Genomic DNA, 23,927 nt, shown 5'->3' with positions numbered 1-23,927 from the left:
TTAATAGTTTAGTAAAGAACACTAATCAGCCATGCATGATAAATGTTAAAATTCAAATCGTTCATTTTATTGTCTCAAAACTAGAACAAGAATATAAAGGAACTCTTTTTTATTATCTGTAAAAAGTCACAAAGAAATTACTTCTGTGACCTATAACATATGAGTATGGAACTCTCAATAACACGCCTCTTCACTCTTGGCTCTCAAGATGAGAGACATTCATTTTCTTTCCCTATGTTTCAAATCATGATGTGGTTTATTTACAAAATTGATCTGTGTTTGACCAGTATCAATTTCTGCTAGTTTGGACTGGGATTAGCCACAAAGTATGCCAAAACACCAACAAATGGTGCATTAATGTATGTGGTCGGTTCAGACTTCCTAAAATAAGCGCGATCATCCTCATAGACATCATCTTCTCCAGGTCCTCCTACTAGGGCTCCCACAAGGGGATTAAGGTTAGGGCTTGACGAATTGAAGTACACTGAGCCTTCCTTGCAAGCAATGGGTTGGGGATGATCCTTGATAGATGGTAAAGAAGATCCACGGTGGTGAATTCGCTGTGGATAATGGTCGCTGTATCCGACCATGTATGACAAACCCATTGGATTATCACCCAAAATGTAATCAACCTGCTTTTTGGCGATTTGGCGAAGCGTTGTCGGACTGACATCTATGTTTCCACAGTTGAGGGATCGCGAGGTTCGTGCAAGGTAATTGGCGTAAACTAGTAGTAGGCCGGAATGAAATGGAAGTTACATGTTGCAGATTGCTGCCTCCTGGCTTGTAGATGAGACCGGCTGGAGTGTACTCGATGTGGGAGGATGATGATTCCGGTATTAATGTGCACATGAAGCTATCAGCCGATGATTTGTGGGATTCAAGGTTGCACATGTTGCCTTCCAGGACTTCCTGGAAAATAAAGGGAAAAGGTTCATCATGAAATCACATCATTTATATCGTAGAGATTCCTATAATAATCTGGGAAGCTTGACCTAACCTTGGAGATTAGAACACTGAGGCCAGCATGCTTGTTGTCCCAACCAAATTCGTTTATATTGTCCTCTGCACCAAGAGTTTTGCCATTGTTTTGTATGTAGTCAAGGTAACCACCATCCTGAGTGACACTCCTCAGCCAGGCTGCACTCCATAGCAATTCGTCCTGTCAAACGTTACGCAAAATTTTTTGTCAAGCGATAGTTGAAGACTAGGGGGTTCAAGCTGGACGTTTTCTTGTGTAGACATACAAGCTGTCACAAATTTTTTCTAACACAACCCAGTGAAAGATTATAAAGACTGTGATATTTGGATGCGTTGCATGTAATTTAAGATGTATGAAAGAGAAACTGAGATTGGGGGAATGGAAAAAGGGTGATTGGAAACATGTAGTTATCTCATTATATTATGCTTCATCATCATTAAACAAAGGTTGTGATTGACAAAGTGATTTGTTAACAATATTATTAAGCATAGAGTAATTAATTAATATCCTATTTGGAGTTGAGTAAGGTCATGTATTGAGATTTTTGTACTTACTTGGTAACCATCGAAATCACAGTAAAATGGGCAGACACCATCTCTAACATTGGCATTATCACTGTAAGCTCCTCTGTAAGTATCAGCAAACTCGAAGGTCTTCATGGCATTTCGCAACAATGTGTCTGTGTAACCAGGGTCATAGGATCGGAATGCCATTGAGGAAGCTGACAGCGCCGCAGCTGTCTCACCGGCAACATCAGAAGCTGGATTCGGTGAGTCCACGGCATATACAGTCCTGGCTGTGTCCATGTCTTCTGGTCTTTCCCAGCAATTGTGGTCTATAATTGGATCCCCGACCTATTATTCCATGGAAACAAGGTTAAGACCCTAAAAATAAAAAAATAAAAATAAATAAATAAACATCAATGTCATTACTTGGTACATATTACCTAACACGGAGAGGATTCCATGCACCGTCGGGTCACTTGCACCAGCAGTGTGCAAGTCACGTGCGCTGTTAGTTCGTAGGCTCCGTTAGTTGGTCGTTCATCGGTGAAGAAAAGTCAAACGAAGACCAAAGAAAGCGAAGTGCAGTAGAAATAAAATTTACCACAACCTGATAGCTGACTAGCTGAGGCCCCCCTAAAACCTAATTGACAAACCCGAACCTTCAACCCATCCTCGGAGTGGAATCGTCGAGGTCGCGATAGAGCAGAGGTCGTGGTAATCGAATTCCGGCAATCTGGTTTCGTAGTGAGTATCGGATTTTAGACAGAAGATTGGAGGTGTGACGGAGAGGAAGATTCCGATGGCGGGCGGGGAAAACTAAATTGGGCACGGCGTGCGAGAAACGAACCAAGTCTGATCGATTAAGTCCAGTTACCAGATCATCTTCATTGCGAGAGCAGAGAGCTGGGTCATCTTCATGCCTCAAAGTGCTGCAGTCAGCTGCGCCTCACCTTGCCCGATCGGATCTCCACCTCCCTCCCTCCCGACAAGAGCAAGGGATAGGGGCTATGCCGACTGCGGATAAGTATTACATACCTTGTATCTGTAGTCTTAAATTTCTGGCTAAAAGTTTATCCTAACTTCAACTCGATCAAGAAAATGGTTACTGCTGAGGAAATGTAAACGTAGAAGGTTGTTGCTAGATAATCTGGTATGTGTTAACAACTTACTGACTTGGTTTGATTGGATGCATGTATATGAGCATGTTTGATTTTGAGGATTTAGTTCATTTTGCTTGCTTCACATATAACAATTGTAGGAGATTAATCTGCTGGAAGTACAATGGAGGTTTTGCTGATATGGGACCAGCCATTAAGGCAAATACAACCTTATATATAGAGGCTGCAATTTCAGCATTATCAAGGGGTTAAGCAAACTGCAATTTCTGTCATTAAGCAGATAGCGGCTGTTTTAGTCATGGATTCACCTTATCAACTAATCCGTTTGATCCAAATGTAATGTAACTGTGCTCAATTCTTTTGCTGGTTTTTGTTTTCTTCTCCATCAGCATGTGAGCTTGTTTTAAGTTATGATTCGGAGATTGATAAATCTTTAGTCAGACTTTGTTTTTGATGTACTTAATTGTTTCTTTATATATGAACATGCATCAATCATATTCTTATGCACGTTTATGTCCTAATATTTCGTAATTGCAATGCATATTTATGTCCCAATATCTAGTAATATTAGAAATTATGTTAAATCTCCAGTTTCTTGGTCTCTATTTTTGGCAATCTCATGAAGAAATGTAACTTTACTCATCTGGTATTGAGATTTTAATAAACGTTTTTCCTGATATGTTAGTAACCATTATTATGTTCTAATCTTCGTTTGAATAGATTCTTAGTTTCTTTTATGGGCAATGGATAAAGTGTCAAAGTTGTATTCATGCTACCTGAGAACAAATTACAAGTTAACTGTTCTTCAAGTAATATAATGCATTTCATTGCTCATTGGTTTTTCAAATGGTTACATATTCCAGGTTGATAAAAAGCAGAGGATTTATGCAGGCAAAGAAAGAGACTGCTGGATGTTAAAAGGTGGTAGTTTGCGTATGTAACTTGATTTCTGGAAGACCACTCCCTGCTGAATTCGTTTTTGAAGAAGAGTCTTAGTTTAATCACTATTTGTTAAAACAATTTTATTCCTTTCAAAAATATATGCAATGTCATTGTATAATATAATAAAGTAAGCTCATGTTAAGGGTTTAAAATATTTAAGCAGACAATAAGATTCCATTGTGTTTTTAGAGTAGAAATTGCAATTCAAAATGCTCAGTATGTTGTCTTTTAAGGAGAGTTGCAGAAAACGGGATTCTGATGTTTTATTTTGAGTGAAATTGAAGTTCTCGCCATTGATAGAGCTCTTGTGAACCACTTATTTTGTTCGTTGTTCATTTAGCAATCAACATAATCTAATGTGAAAAAAGTATGTCGTGCATTATAGTATGGTAATTTTCCTTTGAGATGGAAAGTAGAGCATGAAAGAAATGTGCTTTGGGTAACTTGAAAGAAACCAAAAAAATGTGCTCTCTGCTCATTATACAAACAAAAAACTATTGAATGCCTATAGTATTTGCACTTATCCCTTGGGATGAGAAGATATTACAGAAACATTCACAATACAAACAACCGGATCTAAATACTTAAAGACTCTACTTCACAGTCCAGACTATTCTCACAAGTCAGTTCCTTTCATACTCCATCTGGTAACCGAAAATAGCCTCTTTGGTCTCATTCTGATAACCAGAAACAATCTCATTTCAACTGCATCTATAGTTCTTTACACGCAATATGCACCTCCTTGGTGGAAGTCACCACCTGAACACTCCCGTCTCCATTCCCGTGATGTCTTGTTACCCAAATACTTTAGTAACTGGGTGCATAACAATTTGATACTGAATAATATAACTAAATCAACAAGTTCAAACAAGGGATAACAAAGTTTCAGTTCTCCTTTAAAAGCCAAAAGAAATTGAAGTGAAAGTAATTAACCTTCAAAACCTGTTGAGAAACCAAGGAGAAATCGTGAGTACCCAAACCAAAACTCTAGTTTAACAATATGACCCAGTATTTGTCTATTCCAATTTTGTACTCAAAATTAACACGACAAGTTGGTTGTTGATAAACACAAAAGGACCCGTCTTGAAATGTGGATGGCAAACAAGTCAGAGCAGAAGCTAGTAAAGAACAAAAATTCTCACCAAGTCATATCTCAATTATTCAAATAATACATTGAAATTAATAAATTATTACAAAGAAGGAACTAGCTGCCACAGTCCAAATGCAACTAAAGCAATTAAGAAAACAAACAATGTTGTTCTTTCAATTAAATTCATAGTTATTTTCTGGGAGAAAGAAGCACCTGGTTCCATTGCCAGCCTCTTCCATTCCAGAGCTTTCTTCTTCATCTCTTTCCGTTCTTCTGAATCAGCTCACAACTTAATCAAGTCATTAATACAAGTGAAAGGCCAAAAATTCCGAGTGAACTGATCGATGTCCCCCTATCGCCAAGCAAAATCCCGGTGTAATGGACTGAATTCAAACATAATCGCAATCGATCCCAATCCAAAAGTGTGAATATAGTCAAGCTCATCACCGCACTTCGGGGTATATCCCAGCTTTCACCTTCCTTGAGAAGTTGCTTCTTCAAGCCTTGCTTTCCGATCTCCTTCTCCTCGCCGACCTTGAGAACCGAGCCGTCGCCGGCTTGATGCCCTGGATGCTGTCGCGGAAGACCTTACAATGTCGTTTTGCTCCTTCCTTACCCAAACCCTTGCCTCCATTTCCACGCCCAAGCATTATTACTCTGCTTGAATCTCGCAGATCTGGAATCAAAAAACATAATCGAAGAGTTACAGAGACGAAATAGAACTGGAATTTGAAAATTTTAAACCTAACTGAAAAGAGATTGGGATAGAGAAAGAGAGCGAACCAGAAATTGGATTTTGTCTAAGAGAGACAGAAATGGGGAAGACCTCTGAGACCGACTCTCCTTTTTCTTTTCTCCACCACTTTGTTTAGCTCAAACTGAGGGAGCGGGAGAAAACTTTATCATGGAGGGAGTTTTTAAGTTTTAGCTCAAATTTTCGCGTTTTCAAAACGAAAAGTACGAGCGCCTGTAGCAAGAGTCTTTTACCGCGTGATCAAATATTCATGGCGTACCGCTAAAAGGAGAAATATTTTACCTTAAAAATATACTGAAATTGTGCCATAAATAAAACACACGCCGTAAATCCGTATCGTGAAAGCTCTAATTTCTTGTAGTGTGATATCTACACATATAATGAAAAATACCAAAAAAACTGCTAGATTCCTACGTTACTCGAATGAGTGTATAGTTCCAAACGGCTCAAATATCGAATTTTTAAAGTCGTTTCAATGACAAAAGGTATTTTGGTAAAAGATAAAATTAGGAATCGACTGCCTTGATTGAGGCCGGAATGAAGATGTACAAGACCAATCTTTTATCAAGTGCATATTGCTACGCAAGAAATATATGGATAAGATTGAATCTATCATTTTAAAGTTTTTATTTATTTCTTAGATCGCACAAAATTTCTATATGCCTACTAAAATTGTCACTTGTTCTTTAGAAATTAATGTATACATTTCAAAATCAAAATGATCGATAAAAAGGAAATTCGTCAAACCAACCGTTGGATGTGATTATCGGGATATTACAAGCACATGATAAAATTCTTAGCCATTGTCGTCATCTTCGTCCGATGTATATCATTTTTAAATATGTTGGTGACCAATGTCATATCAATCACGAACCACGTCAATTTTTTCATCTGATGTATATAACTACATGGTGGATACCTGTTAAGGGTTGAAAACAAAAATTTTCAATTCCGAGTTAGTAGATCACAATAAATACCGATGTGCCTATTAGTGTTGTGTAATTTATATATTGCATATAAAGTGATGTTGACCTTTCAAAAGTGACAACGCGGTGAAAGATGAATTTGGCGAAACCAACCGTTAGGTGAGAATATTAGAATGTTTTATGGTTGTTGTAAAAAATTTAGTCAACTTTGTCCTCGTTGACTTCAATCCACTTGGTCAACTATGGTTAAATTTATAACACTATGTTTATATACTAAATTCCATTAAGGGCAACCCCATCAAAATAAATGAAATTGGGAGATGGGACGATTCAAATATCTTATGCCTGTCATAAAAAATACAACTAATTTCGTCTTCGTTTCAACTTCGATCCGCTTGGTCAACCGAAGTTACATTTATAACTAGGCCTCATCAACGGACCGGGCCGGGCTTTATTGTAAATTGAAGGATTCAAGCCCATCCATTTAATGCGGGCCTCGCGGGCTTTTTCTGGCCAGGCCGGGCTAAGCCTTGTGGGCTTTTTTGGGGCGGGCCTTGCGGGCTTTATTTATAAATAAATCTTTAAAGATAATATTTTTTATAAACTTATATTTATATATCATACACTCTAAAGGGAAGCCTCTATCAACTTAAATAAAATGGAAAAACCGACCGTTGGATGAGATTATTATAATAAATTATGAGTGTGGTAAAAAATTTAGCCAATTTCACCATATTTTCGAATCCGATCGAATTGGTCAACCGTCGTTACTTGTATGTTTTCTTGGTTGACCGATGGCATGACGACCGCGAAACGTGCTTATTTTTTCACATCATGTCTGTAAATATTCCATCGATGGATGTGCGTAGATATAAAATAAAAATTTCAATTTTAATTGCAAAGATGTTGGCCTATATCAATTTGCCTCCTAAAGTCGTATGACTTGTATATTGCATTTAAATTGTTGAGGTTCATTCTAAAACAACCATGAAGTGGAAAATGAATTTAAAGAAATCAACCGCTCGATTGAAAGATTGTAATGTTTTATGGTGATTGTAAAAAATTCAGCTAATTTGATTCTCGTTTCGAATTCGATCAATTAGGTCAAATTTAGTTACTCTTATAAACCTATATACATATATCATACACTCCAAAGAGCAACTCCTATCAATTCAAAGAAAATGAAAAAATGGACCGTTGGATGAGATTATTATAATAAATTATGAGTGTGGTAAAAAATTTAGCCAATTTCACCATATTTTCGAATCCGATCGAATTGGTCAACCGTTGTCACTTGTATGTTTTCTTGGTTGACCGATGGCATAACGACCGCGAAACGTGCTTATTTTTTCACATCACGTCTATAAATATTTCATCGATGGATGTGCGTGGACATAAGATAAAAATTTCAATTTTAATTACAAAGATGTTGGCCTATATTAATTTGCCTCCTAAAGTTGTATGACTTGTATATTGCATTTAAATTGTTGAGGTTCATTTTAAAGCAACCATGTAGTGGAAAATGAATTTAGAGAAATCAACCGCTCGATTAAGAGATTGTAATGTTTTATCGTGATTGTAAAAAATTCAGCTAATTTGATTCTCGTTTTGAATTCGATCAACTAGGTCAAATTTAGTTACTCTTATAAATCTATATCTATATATCATACACTCCAAAAAGCAACCCCTATCAATTCAAAGAAAATAGAAAAATGGACTATTGGATGACATTATTACAATAAATTATGAGTGTGGTAAAAAATTTAGCCAATTTCACCATATTTTCGAATCCGATCGAATTGGTCAACCGTCATCACTTGTATGTTTTCTTGGTTGACCGATGGCATGACGACCGCGAAACGTGTTTATTTTTTCACATCACATTTGTAAATATTCCATCGATGGATGTGTGTGGACATGAGTTAAAAAAAAATTAATTTTAATTACAAACACATTGGCCTATACCAATTTTCTTCCTAAAGTTGTATGACTTATACATTACATTTAAATTGTTGAGGTTCATTCTAAAGCAACCATGAAGTGGAAAATGAATTTGGAGAAACCAACCGCTCGATGGAGAGATTGTAATGTTTTATGGTGGTTGTAGAAAATTCAGCCAATTTGGTTCTCGTTTCGAATTCGATCTACTAGGTCAAACTTAGTTACTCTTATAAACTTATATTTATATATCATACACTCCAAAGAGCAACTCCTATCAATTCAAAGAAAATGGAAAAACCGACCGTTGGATGAATTTATTACAATAAATTATGAGTGTGGTAAAAAATTTAGCCAATTTCACCATATTTTAGAATCCGATCGAATTGGTCAACCGATATGTAGAATATATATATGCATTAATGCACATATTCTATATAGAAGTATAAAAACTTCCACACACACACACATATATATATAAACACACACACACACACACACACACACATATATATATATATATACATATATATCTCTATATATATATATATATATATATATATAAACACACACACATATATATCTCTATATTATATATACATATATATATATATATATATATACATATATATATAAACACACACACACAAATATAAATCTATATGTGTGTGTGTATATATATATTTATAAACACACACACAAATATCTATATATATATATATATCTATATCTATATCTATATATATATATATATATCTCTCTCTATATATATATAGATACATATATCTCTAAATATATAAATAGATATATATAGATATATATATATATCTATATATATATATATATATATAGATATATATATATATATATAAACACACACATATATATCTCTATATTATATATATACATATATATATATATATATAGATCCTATCCAGAGCGGAGCTCCGCTTTGAAATTAACGTGTGAAGTTCGAGTTTTTGGTCACTTTTCGGTCTCATATCCATATCTCGACCGTTCAGTTTTTAGGTGCTAGTGTATAGATCATCTCTACAAATTTTCAGCCAAATTGATGATCGTTAAGGTATCTAACTCTGTTAAACCAATGGACGGACTGAATCTGTCAACTTGAACCGTACTAGCTTTAAGGCAATTATCAATGCCTTAATGATCATCATTTTGGCTGAAAATTTGCAGAGACGATCTATACACTAGTACATAAAAACTGAACGGTCGAGATGTGGATATGCGACCGAAAAGTGACCCAAAACTAGAACTTCACACGTTAATTTTTAGAGCGGAGCTCCGCTCTGGATAGGATCTGTATATATATATATATATATATATATATATATATATATATATATATATATAAACACACACACAAATATAAATCTATATGTGTGTGTGTGTATATATATATTTATAAACACACACACACAAATATCTATATATATATATATATAAAATATTTTACGGGCCGGGCCTACGGCCTGGCAGGGTTTTTGCGGGCTTTTGGTGGGCCGGCCCACTACCCACCGAGGCGGGTTTTTTAACGGGCCTGCCCGGGCTTTTAGCCCTCAGGGCCGGCGGGCCTCCATCGGCCCACTTGATCCTCGGGCTTTTTGATGAGGCCTATTTATAACCATTGGTCAAAATATCATTTACTTTTGGCTTTATTTCAACAACGATCCACTCGGTCAACAATAATGTATTCATTATTATAACACTAAAACACAATTTGTAACCCTTAACTAATATTATTGTAGTTTTTTTTTATACCATTTCTCGTATGGTCTACCCCTGTTATCCATGCATAAAAACTTGAAGGACTTGATCTTCGAGGTTAATTAATTATTCAAAACCTTCTTTTTTTTATCAAATAAAACACTTCTTTTAGAGATAATTATTCTAAAAACCATAATATTAAATTAAAACATTTACCAAGTCAATGTCAACTAAAAGATTGAATTTAAAATTTTATTTGTAAAATATTTTTTTTTCCATTTTTTTGTCTTTTCTTTTGAACTTGCATTATACTTTTGTCTTATGCAGCTTATTATAAATTAGACCAAAAGACAAATAAATAATATAATTAAAAAAAAAAGAAAAAAAAAAAGGAACAAGTGACTCGAACCTTTTCTCCCTACCTAATTACCTTGTGTCTTAGGCTCTTAGCCAACCAAAAAAATAACTTAATTCTTTCATTAAATAAAAAAAATAAAACTAGTCAACCATGTGGCTCGAACTTGTATAGCCACCAATACCATAACAACCATATGGACTTCACCACTGTGCCAATCAGTACCAATGCCATTGTTAATTCATATTCATATAAATATAGTCTATTGCCTACGGCTACGGGTTTAGTACAACAACCGGAAAATCTTCATCTTCATCAGCAGACCAATCATCAAAGCAAGAAAACTCCAAGACCAATCCACCCAATTACAAACCACCATGTCGACCCATCGGTAGCCCAGATTCCAGAATTAAAATCCCCTACCAAGCCAATTCGATTAATTATCATCCTCATGTGCAACCTCCGACAAACAAAAGATAAATCCCGCAGCAGTCTTCACCACTAGTCCACTACCTGAGAAGAAATGAAAACCAGTCGGTGAATCACCATCACCATGGCCCGTCCGGCCTCGCCATTCAAACGCCGACGAGAAGAGAAGCCACCGTCGTCGCGGGACAAGCGAGACGGACAGAACTAAAAGAGGGAACTAGTCCAAATCGAAGGCCACTGACCGGATCGTCGATCTGCGAAGATGAAGAAGATCCAATTCGATTTTGCCTACTTCTAGAAATTATCTGGTTTAATGAAATTTACCCATCATACTCAGTTTTTACCTCATTGACTGATTTCTTTCAATCTCTCAAGTTATGGACGTTGACTGTCAAACAGAAGTAATACTCAAGTAAGGGCTGGATCAAATGAATGATTCAGATTGCAACACGTGTTAATTATGCTGCTGGGTCACTTGCACCGACGGTGCGTAGAATAATTTTCGTACCTAACATTGTTTGCAATATTGGTTCAATAGTGGGCAATTTTTGTACTATTGAGACATATTTTGGACGTAGCAATCCGTGGACAAATTTATGTTGTATCTATAGGGACTACGGAGCATAAAGCTTGATGAAGACGATTCATTGTATCATGCAAGTCACGGACTCGGAGGTGAAAAAGTGTATGTAGCCCACCATCCACTCATATAAAGATTCAGATAATTGGTTCACCTTCGGTGGCAAACTGAACTCAAAGGACGTCTATGATTGTAAACAATTAATTAATTAGAATCACAGTTTGATATGGCGTGGATTAAACCTACTATCACTATGAGACTTCTACGACATACAAATTGTTTTCAGGTTATCATTTTTTTTATACTGTCAAATTTTGGGTAAAAACGGTTCATCTTCCTATAATTTATTAAATATTTACATTGGTTATTACTTAAAAGATGACCATAACTATTCACTAAAAAATTTACCTTAATTACTAAAAAGATGATCACCTAAAGTATTCCATTACAACTTGCATCAAAGGACTTGGGATGAAAAGACACACATCAGTGACAGCACTAGAAAAAAAAATTACACCTACCTCCCTGCTTTTCATCTACCCTGTGTTATGTTACTTTGATCACTGGTAGGTTTCAAATGAAAACACAATAATGGGTGATTAAAAATGTTCACCATTTACACCTAATGACTTTAACACTTAAAAAAAAAAGAGTGTTTCATCTACTCCTAACTAGATTCGCTATACATTTACATCCAAAAAGAAAACCCTTTACTTCACTCCCTTCTGGAAACAGTACGTATAAACTAACAAGAAATAGTAGAGATGCAGAGTTCATCAACTTCAAAAAACTCAGAGCACTGGATTCTATTACTATGAAAACGCAATGCACACAGTTCAAAGGGTATCACACCATATAAAAACAATGTTTCCCAAGAACGCTTTAGATTTTTCCAGACCAAAAAAACGGGGCCACTGGATCAAAACCTTGACAACCCAGAAATGAGTGACACACACAACCCACATTCCTCCACCCATTGCTAGATTCATTACCAGTTCAATTCAACCAAGCCATTAACTATGCCACCCACAAAAACGGAAAAACCAACCACACCCAACAACCCAATAAATAAACAAACTTACTAGTACGAAAATCCGATTGGGCTGCGACACCGTTTTGAGGAGGTAATCCGTCCCCCAACGCAGGGCAACCAGCGCATTCCTGTGCTCATTGGGAGGCATGGAGTCCCCAAACTCGATGACACTCCACGCCAGCATTGTGGTTGTGAAGGCCATCGGGAACCCGAACTTGACGTTGTCTCCGGCGTCGTAGTAGCCGCCGGTGAGGTCAGTGTTGTAAGTCCAGCAGTCACTCAACCCGGAATTGGCCCGCCACGACTGGCGTTGGTCCTGAGGCAGAACCCCCGACCTCTGGCCCTCGAAAAAGAGTCCTGGTAGTCGTGCCCTCCGCCGTGGACGGTGGCGAGGAGGCAGAGTAGAATGAGAAGGAGGGAGAGGAAATGAGTCATGGGTTTCATGGTTGGGTTGGTTTGGAATAATGGGTTTTGGTTTGGAAGGGTTTATATAGGTGTTGGGCAAAAATTGTACAAAGTGTAAAATGTCACCCAACGCAATTTCACTCGTATTCATTAACAGAATAGAGTTTTAATTATTTCGGGTTCGACCCATTGAAGACAGAATGTGTCTCTTAATTACAATCCCTTGTTACAAGGGAAACACCCTTTGATTCCATTTATAAAGAAACCAGTGTGTGGTTGTTTGTTTTTGCGGCTGCACCCGAATTTTGGAATGGGTTGCCTACGTACCCGGTAAGGGATCAAGCCACTCGTAGTTCAAGAGTTCCAATGAGTGAATGACCCATTGGAAGGCTTGGATTTTTTTGAAATAGGAATAGTGTTTAGGATGCGGTTGCATCTAGATTATTTGATTCTAGATTGCCTACATACCCTTGCGGGATCAAACCACATGTAGTTCCAGCATTTGGGATTTAAATGGGTAGATGACCCATTTATTTTTGGATTTGTGTTTGAGATATTTGTGAGGGTTTAGAGCCCTTGAATTTGCTTTTGGGTGATTTGGGAATGATTTGATTTTTATGGTGTTTGGGTGAATTTGACTGGTGGAGTCAGAGATTCGGATTTGCTGAATTTGACTGGGGGAGTCAGGGATTCGATTTGAATTTGTGGTTGCATCTAGTGGGTCGCTAGATTGCCTACATACCCTGTGAAGGGATCAAACCATTGTAGTTCTGAAATTTGGGGCTTTCAACTTTCTTGGTTTTGTACCAAAAAGGATTTTCATTTTGGGTTTCGAAACATATTTCCACGAAACCGATGTTTGGGTGTTTTTTTAAACTTGGACACCCATTGTGTTGAGCCTCGCCGAACTTTTTGAATGGGCCCAAGTTTGGGGTGGGCTTTGCGTGCAAGTCGTTTCCTTGGTCTACATTCATCAAGGCCTTTTAGAAGCTCTAAACAATACGAAGGCCCAACTGCTTTCCTTCTTTTCCTTTCTCCATTTTTCTCTTCTCTTCACTTCTTGTTTTTCATCGCCCCGATTCAGAACCCAGACGAAGACAAGTTTTGGTGCTGGGATTTATGCCCAATCGATCTGAAGATGCAACTTGGAGATGGAAGCAGCTATGTCTTCTGCGAGACAAGACTTCTCCACCTTTGAAGCTTGGTCTTGGCTTTATTGCTTCTCACTATGAAGAGTTAGGTAAGGAACCTCTTCACTTTTTCCCTGCTTTTGTCTTCATAACTCAAAGACCCTAATTTCCACAACATTTCTATTGTGCCTCAGAGTGATTTCGAAGGAGTACCCACTACTTACGAGCTTATTTCTTCACCTTGGGTGTTCAATTCGGCTGCCGCATCCTATCGAACTGGTGTCGTGTTATCATTCTGTAGTAGCAAAGTTAATTACCCTTCTTTCTAGCTTCATGCATGTTATTTGAAGAAGAATATGTCTTTTGCTTTGGGACTTGATTCACTGAAACTCTTAGCTCCAGTTTTAACAGTAGGTATATTAGATAGAAAACCACTTGGCCTTCTATCGCGGCCTGTTAATCACTGCCTTGGAACCCCAGTATTGTTTTTGCTTTGATGCTTTTGGTTTAAATGTAAAAGCCTCCTCTTTTATCTGTAAAGAAACAAAACTGGCTTATATTAATTTTGCTTCTTTTGTCTTTTCTTCTTTGTGGTATAATCACACTCCAGCACACTTGCACAAAGGGGAAGGCATAGTTAATTAACATTCATCCCTGGAAGACCACAAACGTAGATCTTTCTTATTTTGCTTTCTCATGTTGGCACCTCTTCACTACTTTTAATTTTGTTTTCTTTTGTTGGCCACCCTCTGACACCAAGCACATATTCATTAAAAATTCCTTCAATCTTCAACACTAGCACCGCATTTATTCTTCTCTTTTTGTGCTTTGTCAACTACTGGAAACATTTTGTTCACAGAACACAATGCTTTTGATTCTTTGTGAGCATGAAAACATTGTATCCCATTCTTCGTGAACATGATGTAAAATAACCATATACATGCTCACAACATATGCACACAACCATAAAGGGGATTAAGGCTTACCTTCAGCAATTACTGGCATGGATTCCATCTTATGCAACTGCAAACACGATCACTGAATATGGTCTTCTGTTACTTACCAACTTGCTTCTCAATGGACAGAACAATATGCAAAACGTCGGTAGTAATCAGGGACCAATTCATCTGTATATATAGGTGACTTAAACCTCAAGAAGCTTCCCATTAAAGCTATCCATATCGGTTTAGGTTTCCTAGTTAGATTCTTAATGTATCACAACTTGTAGCCTTCCTTGTAGACTAAGCAATAGATTACTATCCTTAATGAATTGATACACTATTCATTAAGTCACTAGTATTGATTTACTGTTTGTATCCATGTTAAACTAGGATTGATATTAAGCTAATCATCAATTACTTTATGATGATATGTGTTATGTCCATATTTGATCTTACAATCTCCCCCTTGGACTCACACATATCATGCTCGATGATTTGCACCAGAGAACATCAAAACCTACTTAACTTACTGAAGTGCGCGCCAGATAACAAACTTAAATCGAAAATCCATTCCAACATGGTCAGATCACAGTTACTTATGCAGAGCAAGAAACAGTATACATTTTAACAAAAATGCAGAGTTTCAAAACCACAAACACAAGCTCCTGCAATCCACATATGTCAAACCAGAAGTGATACAATATATGTTAATGTGTATCAACAAGTAAACATATATTAGGTCCTACTTTATGTTTCTAAAACCAAAAACTCAAGCAAATTTACTGAACACTGATGGCTTAAAGATATTGCTTGAACCTTAACATCATGCTTCACATGATTTAAGCCATCTGATAGCAAGTATAACTTTAAACACAAAATCGATAATTTTCAGAACATTCAACAAAAACTGCAGTAATAACCAAAATCTGAAAATACCTCAAAATTTATTAATAATAAAATCTGTCATTACAAACAAGTTGTGATAAACAAAATAAAAGATCACAACTAAAACACAAGAACTCAAAAAACCTTAGAATTTTAAATGCTCCAACTGGACTAACTCTCTACTGAACCTAAGCATCTAAATTAGCTAAAATTCCAATGCTTGCTGTATGTTTCTGGAATGCTGCTACTGACAATGCCTTAGTGAAAGGATCTGCTAGCTGTGAATTTGTGTCAATACTCAAAACAGCTATTTCACCATGCTTTACTCTTTCTCTAACACTGTAATACTTTAGATCAATATGCTTGGAATTATTTGACCTTTTACTGTTCTTGCTAAAGAAAACTGCAGCCTCATTGTCACAATAAATTACAAGTGTTCCAGCCACAATGTGACTCAATACTTTGGTCTGCATGAGAAAATTCCTAATCCAAAGTCCTTTACACACAGTTTCATATACTGCAATAAATTCAGCTTGCATAGTAGAAGTTGAAACAAGTGTTTGTTTCATGGTTTTCCAAGCAATAGCACCTCCTGCAAGCAAGAACACATATCCACAAGTGGACTTCTTGGAGTCTGGATAATTCCCTGCAAAATCCGAGTCTGAGAATCCAATGAGTTTCAGATCCTCCACTTGCCTATAAACTAGCATGTGACTTTTAGTTCTCTGCAGGTATCTCAACACTTTCTTCCCAGCTACCCAATGTTCATGGCCTGGATTAGATTGGAATCTTGACAAAATCCCTACTGCAAAAGACAAATCCGGCCTAGTGCAGACTTGTGCATACATGAGACTTCCTACAAGTCTGGCATAAGGCTTTGACTCCATATTTTCTTTCTCAACATCACTATTGGGACTTTGCTTCTTGGTTAACTTATCTCCTTTGGACATGGGAACTTCTCCAGCTGCACACTTCTCCATACCAAATCTCTTTAAAATTTTGGTAACATAATTCTGTTGAGACAAACCAAGTAGTCTCTGTGCCTATCTCTTTTAATCTCAATACCTAGTACATAGGATGCTTCTCCTAAGTCTTTCATGTCAAAATTCCTTGATAGAAAACTCTTGGTATCTTTAAGCAATTTAATGTTACTGCTAGCCAAAAGTATATCATCCACATAGAGTACCAGAAAAATAAAATTGTTCCCAACAGTCTTCAAATAAACACACTCATCAACAAGATTTTCTGTAAATCCAAAAGTAGAAATCACAGAATCAAATTTCTTGTACCACTGTCTAGAAGCTTGTTTTAGGCCATAAATTGATTTTCTTAACTTACACACTAAGTTTTCACTTCCAGCTCGCACAAACCCTTCTGGTTGCCTCATATAAATCACTTCATCTAGTTCACCATTCAAGAAAGCTGTTTTAACATCCATCTGGTGCAGCTCCATATCAAAATGAGCCACTAAAGCCATGATTATCCTAAACGAGTCTTTTGTAGAAACTGGAGAAAAAGTCTCAGTAAAATCAATGCCCTCCTTCTGTGTAAAACCCTTGGCAACTAATCTTGCTTTATGTCTCTCTACATTGCCATTTGCATCTCTTTTGGTTTTGAAAACCCATTTACAACCTATAGGCTTCTGGTTGGAGTCAGGTTCAACTAATTCCCAAACTGCATTTTGACTCATGGAATTAATTTCTGCTTCCATTGCTAGCTGCCATTGATGAGATTCACTACTTTCAATGGCCTGATTAAATGTAGTTGGATCATTGTCCTCTGCACAGTCCATTTCAATTTCTGCTTCTTGTAGATAAACAATGTAGTCACTCTCTTCCCCCCCATAAGTTGGTTTTCTTGCTCTCTGTGATCTTCTAGGTTGAGCTACTGGAGGATTTTGAGGTTCAGTTACTTGACCAGTTACGTGGTCAGTTACTTGGTCAGTGACATGGGCAGTGACTTGACCAGGTACAGTTACTTGGGTAGTTACATGGTCAGTGACATGGGCAGTGACATGGGCAGTGACTTGATCAGGTACAGTTACATGGTCAGTGACTTGGTCAGTTACTCGACCAGGGACAGTTACTTGGTCAGTGACATGGTCAGTCACTTGACCAGTTACTCGACCAGGGACAGTTACTTGGTCAGTGACATAGTCAGTTACGTGACCAGTGACATGATCAGTTACATCTTGTTCTAAAGGCAATGCTACACTTAAATTCTCATCTGACACAATTTCCTCAAAAGCTGAGGTTAAATCCTCAAGGTTTGTATTGTGAACTTTTTCACTTAGAAACTTTACTTGATGTGTTTCAAAAATTCTAGGTGAATGATGAGCAGAATATAACTTATAGCCTTTAGATTTATCTGGATAACCTACAAAATAGCAACTAACAGTTTTGGGGTCAAGTTTATTCAAGCTTGGATTATAAATCCTAGCTTCTGCATGACATCCCCAAACATGACAGTGATGAAGACTAGGTTTCCTGCCACACCAAAGCTCAAAAGCAGTATTTTCTATGGCTTTGCTAGGTGTTCTATTGCAAATATAATTTGCAGTTTTTAAAGCCTCACCCCACAGAAATTTAGGCAAACCAGTTGTACACATCATGCATCTAACCATGTTCAAAAGAGTCCTATTCTTTCTCTCTGCAACACCATTCTGTTGTGGATTATAGGGTGTTGTGTATTGAGCTTTAATTCCATTGTCTTGCAAAAACAAGGCAAATGGACCCTTTTGTTGGCCGGATTCAGTGTACTTTCCATAGAACTCTCCCCCTCTATCTGACCTTACTGTTTTGATTTTCTTTTCTAGTTGATTTTCTACCTCAGACTTAAAGATTTGAAAGGCTTTCAATGCTTGTGCCTTTTCTGAAAGTAGATAAATATAACTGTATCTAGAAAAGTCATCAATGAATGTGATAAAATACACATTCCCACAGATAGTTTGATGCCTAAATGGTCCACATATATCAGTGTGTATGAGTTCTAATAAATTTTGGCTTCTATATGCAGTCTTCTTTCTAGTATTAGTTATTTTTCCCTTAAAGCATTCAACACAGTCTGTTAGATCAGAAAAATCAAGTTCATTTAGGATGTTGTTTTTCACCAAAATTTTCAGTCTCTCTTTTGAAACATGGCCGAGTCTTCTATGCCATAAAAATGCAGACTTTTCATTTAGTTTGGTTCTTTTAACACCTATTAAAGTGTTAGTACTGTTTGTGTTATTTTCAACAAGTAAAATTTCTTGTTGAGCCATTGAACAATTTAACTGTAAATAATCATTCATAATAACACCAGAACCAATTTGAACAGAATTTTTAGAAATAAGAATTCCATTACTATCCATAACAAGTCTACAACCAGATTTTACTAAAAGAGAAACCGAAACCAAATTCCTTCTCATGGAAGGTACATAAAAAACATTGTCCAAAACTAACAATTTTCCTAATCCTAAATCGAGCTTTAAGGTTCCAATAGTCTTGACTGCCACTCTCATGCCATTGCCTACACACAGGTTCACTTCATCACTTTTTGGGATTCTCCTCCTTATGAATCCCTGCAAAGAATTAGTAATATGAATAGGTGAGCCTGAATCTATCCACCAAGACTGTGGTTCAACATTTATAAGATTTATTTCTAAAGAAAAAACTGTATTAGAAAAAATCTTACCCTTTTTGGCTAACCAATTTTTATAGCCAGTGCAGTCCTTTTTCATGTGTCCTACTCTTTTGCAAAAGTAGCACTTGAACCTAAATGACCTATTTTCCTTGGCCACTGCAGCTGTTGAACTCTTAGTTATGGCTTTGATAGGCTTGAGCTTATTTTGGGGCTTTTCCTTTTAGGCTTCTCAATGAGGTTAATGGTTGTAGCAGGTTCCTTTTCTTCCTTGATCCTAGATTCTTCATCCACACAGATGGATATAAGTTCATCTAGAGTCCAGTTTCCCTTTTGAGAGTTGTAACTGGTCCTAAGATGACTAAAACTGTTAGGCAAGGAATGTAGTGCATAATGCACTACCTGCTCATCCCTAACCCCCATCAAGAGCTCCCTGAGTCTGCCATTTATATTGATCATCTTCATAATATGCTCTCTAACTCCCCCTGAACCCATGTACTTCAAATCATGAAACTCCTTGGTTAGCCTAGCAGCTTCTGCCTTTTCACTTTCTTTAAACTTAGCACCTATGAGTTCCAAAAAATCTGATGCTAGCTCAGGTTCTTCTATACTTCCTCTGACAGTCTTGGACATAGAGGTACGAATGAGGTTCTTAGCCATTCTATTGGATCTATGCCACTTCTTGTAAAGATCAGTTTCCTTCTTAGTGCTCTTTTCAGTTAACTCTTCAGGTTTATCCTCAGTGAAGCAATAGTCTATGTTCTCATGCATTCCCATATAGTTCTCTACAGAATCTAGCCAAGCTCTATAGTTGGTTCCAGTTAGCATCAAGACACTGTTCAAGTTCATGTAAGAGTTACCTAAGGAGCAAAACAAAAATTCGTGTGAGTTCTCAATTTGTAAAGAAAATAACTTTAAGTTTTCTGTGTTTTATTTAGCTTTAAGCAACCAAAACAAGAACATACAGAAAACCTAAACAATCCATACTTGCATTCATATCAGTCCATAACCAAAAATAATGTTAAGCAACACTTTTGAGCAGAAGCATAACATCCTGGAGTTCTTTATCAATATACCATGTTCAATGAAAACAAGTTATCCAAAGAAATTTATCCACATCTTTAGACAGAAGAAAAATTTCTAAGTATCCGTATTTATTTTCATCAAGCACGCATATTGCTGTTTTGTATTCTAAAACCATACTTGACCACTTCTTTGGAAGATAAAACTGAAGCATAGTTTTAAAACACAAAACACAATTTCAGTTTTGTTATTCGATCAGTTACTTGATTAGTTACCTGACCAGTTACTTGGTCAGTGACCTGGCCAGTTACATGGTCAGTGACCTGGCCAGTTACATGGTCAGTGACCTGACCAGTTACATGGTCAGTGACCTGGCCAGTTACATGGTCAGTGACCTGACCAGTTACATGGTCAGTGACCTGACCAGTTACTTGGTCAGTGACCCGACCAGTTACTTGGTCAGTGACCTGACTAGTTGGTCAGTTACCTGATCATCGTTTTCTGCCAACATCAATGAAGAATGCTTTGTGCATCATAATCACTTATGCCAACAGAAAACCACAAAACCCATGAGCTTTTAACTTTATATTCTACCCAGATTCATCCTTGTAAGAAAATTAAGCTCTCGTATCTGTCAATTTTAATAATGTGTAAACAAAATCTGGGAGATTTTTGTTCTTCATGCAATTTTTACACAATCACAGATACAATACCATATCATCAATCAATTCATCATGCATATTCAAGCACAATCAAAATTGTTTCGATTCCAAGAACCACAGAACAATCAAGAAATTGTAAATTTCATCCGGTCACCATCTACTCTAACCTAACGCACGCCGGGAATGCAACTAGTGTTCTTGAGCACAATCAAAATTCAATTATCATGCTATGAATCGAAATCAATTTCACAGAAAAACCTGTTTTTGCTTTTTCCCCAATTTGCTGCTAAAAATCACAGCGGAAGCTTGAATTTGATAATTAACCAGATGCAGCAATCAACTTAAGTAACTTACTTTGATCAGTTACATGACCAGTTACATGGTCAGTTACCTGATCAGTGACTTGGTCCGTAAAGCAAAAACCCCTTTTTTTTTTTTTTTTTTTTTTTTTTTTTTTTGTGTTTGTTTTGCAAAACCCTAAAACGATTTTGATACTTGTGAGCCTATGCTCTGATACCAATTGTAAAATAACCATATACATGCTCACAACATATGCACACAACCATAAAGGGGATTAAGGCTTACCTTCAGCAATTACTGGCATGGATTCCATCTTATGCAACTGCAAACACGATCACTGAATATGGTCTTCTGTTACTTACCAACTTGCTTCTCAATGGACAGAACAATATGCAAAACGTCGGTAGTAATCAGGGACCAATTCATCTGTATATATAGGTGACTTAAACCTCAAGAAGCTTCCCATTAAAGCTATCCATATCGGTTTAGGTTTCCTAGTTAGATTCTTAATGTATCACAACTTGTAGCCTTCCTTGTAGACTAAGCAATAGATTACTATCCTTAATGAATTGATACACTATTCATTAAGTCACTAGTATTGATTTACTGTTTGTATCCATGTTAAACTAGGATTGATATTAAGCTAATCATCAATTACTTTATGATGATATGTGTTATGTCCATATTTGATCTTACACATGACACTATTGCTTCCGACTTATATTGCTTACTGCTGCAACTTCAAGGACTCTTTGTTGATTTGTGCAGGTACAAAGCAAGGACATCAGCTGCAGTCAAAGTTCCAGAGTTTCAAATTGAAGGTGAGCCTCTGTTTATTTAGACTCTGTTTATTTTTGTGTTAATTTGAGTCGGTGCTTTTTTGGGAAGAAAACATGGAATTTCGGACAGGCCATTTGGCCTTGGTGATTGACAAGGATGGGGGCTGGTTATGGCCTTGCAATATAATCGTTGTCATGCACAGTTTTAATCAATTGGAAAATTCTCCTTGTGAAGACTTGGAAAGGTGGCTTTTTCATATGCTTCTTTGTCCTCCTCCTTGATTAAACCTGATTGAACCTTCATAATTAATAGCACCGCCAAGCTGCTTTTTCTTTAGCTTTTCTATGGTGGCAAGTTCAAGCCTTTATCATCTTTGTCATGTGCATATATTAATATAATCTCCATGTGTGGTCTGCAATACCCTGACTGCAAAGTAAGCAAACAAAAGCTTAATCTTTCATCATATTATTTAGCAAGACAAAACCTTTTGTTTGTCGTCCATCAATTGTTCTCAGTTTCTTTACTCTCTGTTTCATCTTTGCAGCAACACTTCTTGTTGGTTCTTGACAACTTTTAATTTTTTTTAATTCATTTGTTGCACTTTGTTTGGGATCAGGCATATGAGGCTGGAGCAAATTTGGAGTCAAGCATCTTTGACACGTTGCTGGAAACTTGAGAGTAAGCATCATGCTATTGGAACTTGAGAGAGAGCAAGAACGCCGCTGGGATTTTAAGAGAACAAGGACTGCGTCGGTGGTATTTGGAGGGCCAACAAGAGAACAGGGATTTGAAAGAGCAAGGCCTGCATCACTGGGATTGATTTAAGAGAGCAAAGCCTTCTGCCCCGATTTGAGTTCATCAGGACGCTGCCCGGCATGGTTCATCGGGACGCTGCCCGGCATGAGTTCATCGGGACGCTGCCCGGCATGGTTTCATCGGGATGCTGCCCGGCATGGTTTCATCGGGACGCTGCCCGGCATGTTCATCGGGACGCTGCCCGGCATGGTATTTTTGTTCTTTTGTTTTTACTTTGGTATGGCATCGTTGAGAGGCCTGTGAACATCCGAAAAGGTGGTGGAGCCTGTGAACATTCAAAGAGAAGGTGGAGCATGGAAGGGAGGAGATCTCAACCTTTGTGGTGTCTTCAATATCTCCTCTGAACTTTGTCTTCTAAGTTGCTTTCTTGCCTTCGCTGCTTCCTCCCTCTGCAATTCCACGCTGCTGTGCTCCTGACGTTTTTGTCCTCCGTTCCCTCCTCACGTTGCGGCCCCCCTTTTCTTCTTTTCATGTAGTGCTTTTATATTGCACCGATCATGAGTTTGATTTGTATAAGACATGGAGTTTTAGAGTTCAACTCGGAGTGAACTAGCTGGACATTTTATCTCCTTTTTCTTTTGACGTGAAGACTGCAACTTCTTTTTCAATTACTTGTCTAGACTTTGAAACAAGCTAGAAGTCAGCAGCTTAATTGTTTCTTTTGTTTAAAGCTTCACTAGCTGTCAAACTCGTCCGCTATTTTTTCTTGAGATAAAAGGCTTTTAATATTACATAAATTAAAGCACTCTTATTTTCTTTCAGTGGACGAAACTTAATGTAATTGGGTATGTATTTTTTTCATTTCAACAATAGGTGTTGGGGGCGTTGGGGTCACGGGGAAGGAGAAGAGGGAGAGGCGTGAGAGCGCTGACAACAGGGTCGGTACTGACATTATAGAGGTCTGAGGCGAATGATTAAAATGTGGCCTCATGAATGGTATTCGACTGTTCAATCAATAACCAAATTTGTTTTATTTAATAATAAAA

General features: G+C 37.2%; 1 protein-coding gene and 3 long non-coding RNA genes across 4 annotated transcripts; 2 read left to right on the top strand and 2 right to left on the bottom strand.

Moving 5' to 3' along the window:
• Nucleotides 1-257: 257 nt before the first annotated feature.
• On the bottom strand, nucleotides 258-1,833 carry LOC112173516 (endoglucanase 24-like). The gene is made up of 3 exons (XM_040509361.1): nucleotides 1,537-1,833; nucleotides 1,001-1,162; nucleotides 258-912 (listed from the first exon to the last, which is right to left on the bottom strand). The coding sequence occupies exons 1-3, from the start codon at nucleotides 1,786-1,788 to the stop codon at nucleotides 628-630; spliced, it is 699 nt and encodes a 232-aa protein (XP_040365295.1). The 5' UTR covers nucleotides 1,789-1,833; the 3' UTR covers nucleotides 258-627.
• Nucleotides 1,834-2,126: 293 nt separating this feature from the next.
• LOC112173518 lies at nucleotides 2,127-3,758 on the top strand. Its single transcript, XR_002925591.2, has 3 exons — nucleotides 2,127-2,638; nucleotides 2,747-2,942; nucleotides 3,470-3,758. It is a non-coding gene; the product is annotated as an uncharacterized LOC112173518 (long non-coding RNA).
• A 269-nt stretch (nucleotides 3,759-4,027) lies between these two features.
• Nucleotides 4,028-5,529, bottom strand: LOC112173517. The gene is made up of 3 exons (XR_002925590.2): nucleotides 5,422-5,529; nucleotides 4,852-5,314; nucleotides 4,028-4,490 (listed from the first exon to the last, which is right to left on the bottom strand). It is a non-coding gene; the product is annotated as an uncharacterized LOC112173517 (long non-coding RNA).
• Nucleotides 5,530-13,838: 8,309 nt separating this feature from the next.
• Nucleotides 13,839-23,529, top strand: LOC121050154. Its single transcript, XR_005802143.1, has 4 exons — nucleotides 13,839-14,026; nucleotides 14,111-14,797; nucleotides 22,114-22,166; nucleotides 22,742-23,529. It is a non-coding gene; the product is annotated as an uncharacterized LOC121050154 (long non-coding RNA).
• The last annotated feature ends 398 nt before the right edge of the window (nucleotides 23,530-23,927 follow it).

Source organism: Rosa chinensis, chromosome 6 (assembly GCF_002994745.2).
Source record: "Rosa chinensis cultivar Old Blush chromosome 6, RchiOBHm-V2, whole genome shotgun sequence".
NCBI lineage: Eukaryota > Viridiplantae > Streptophyta > Magnoliopsida > Rosales > Rosaceae > Rosa > Rosa chinensis.
This window is presented reverse-complemented; position numbering and strand designations above follow the sequence as displayed.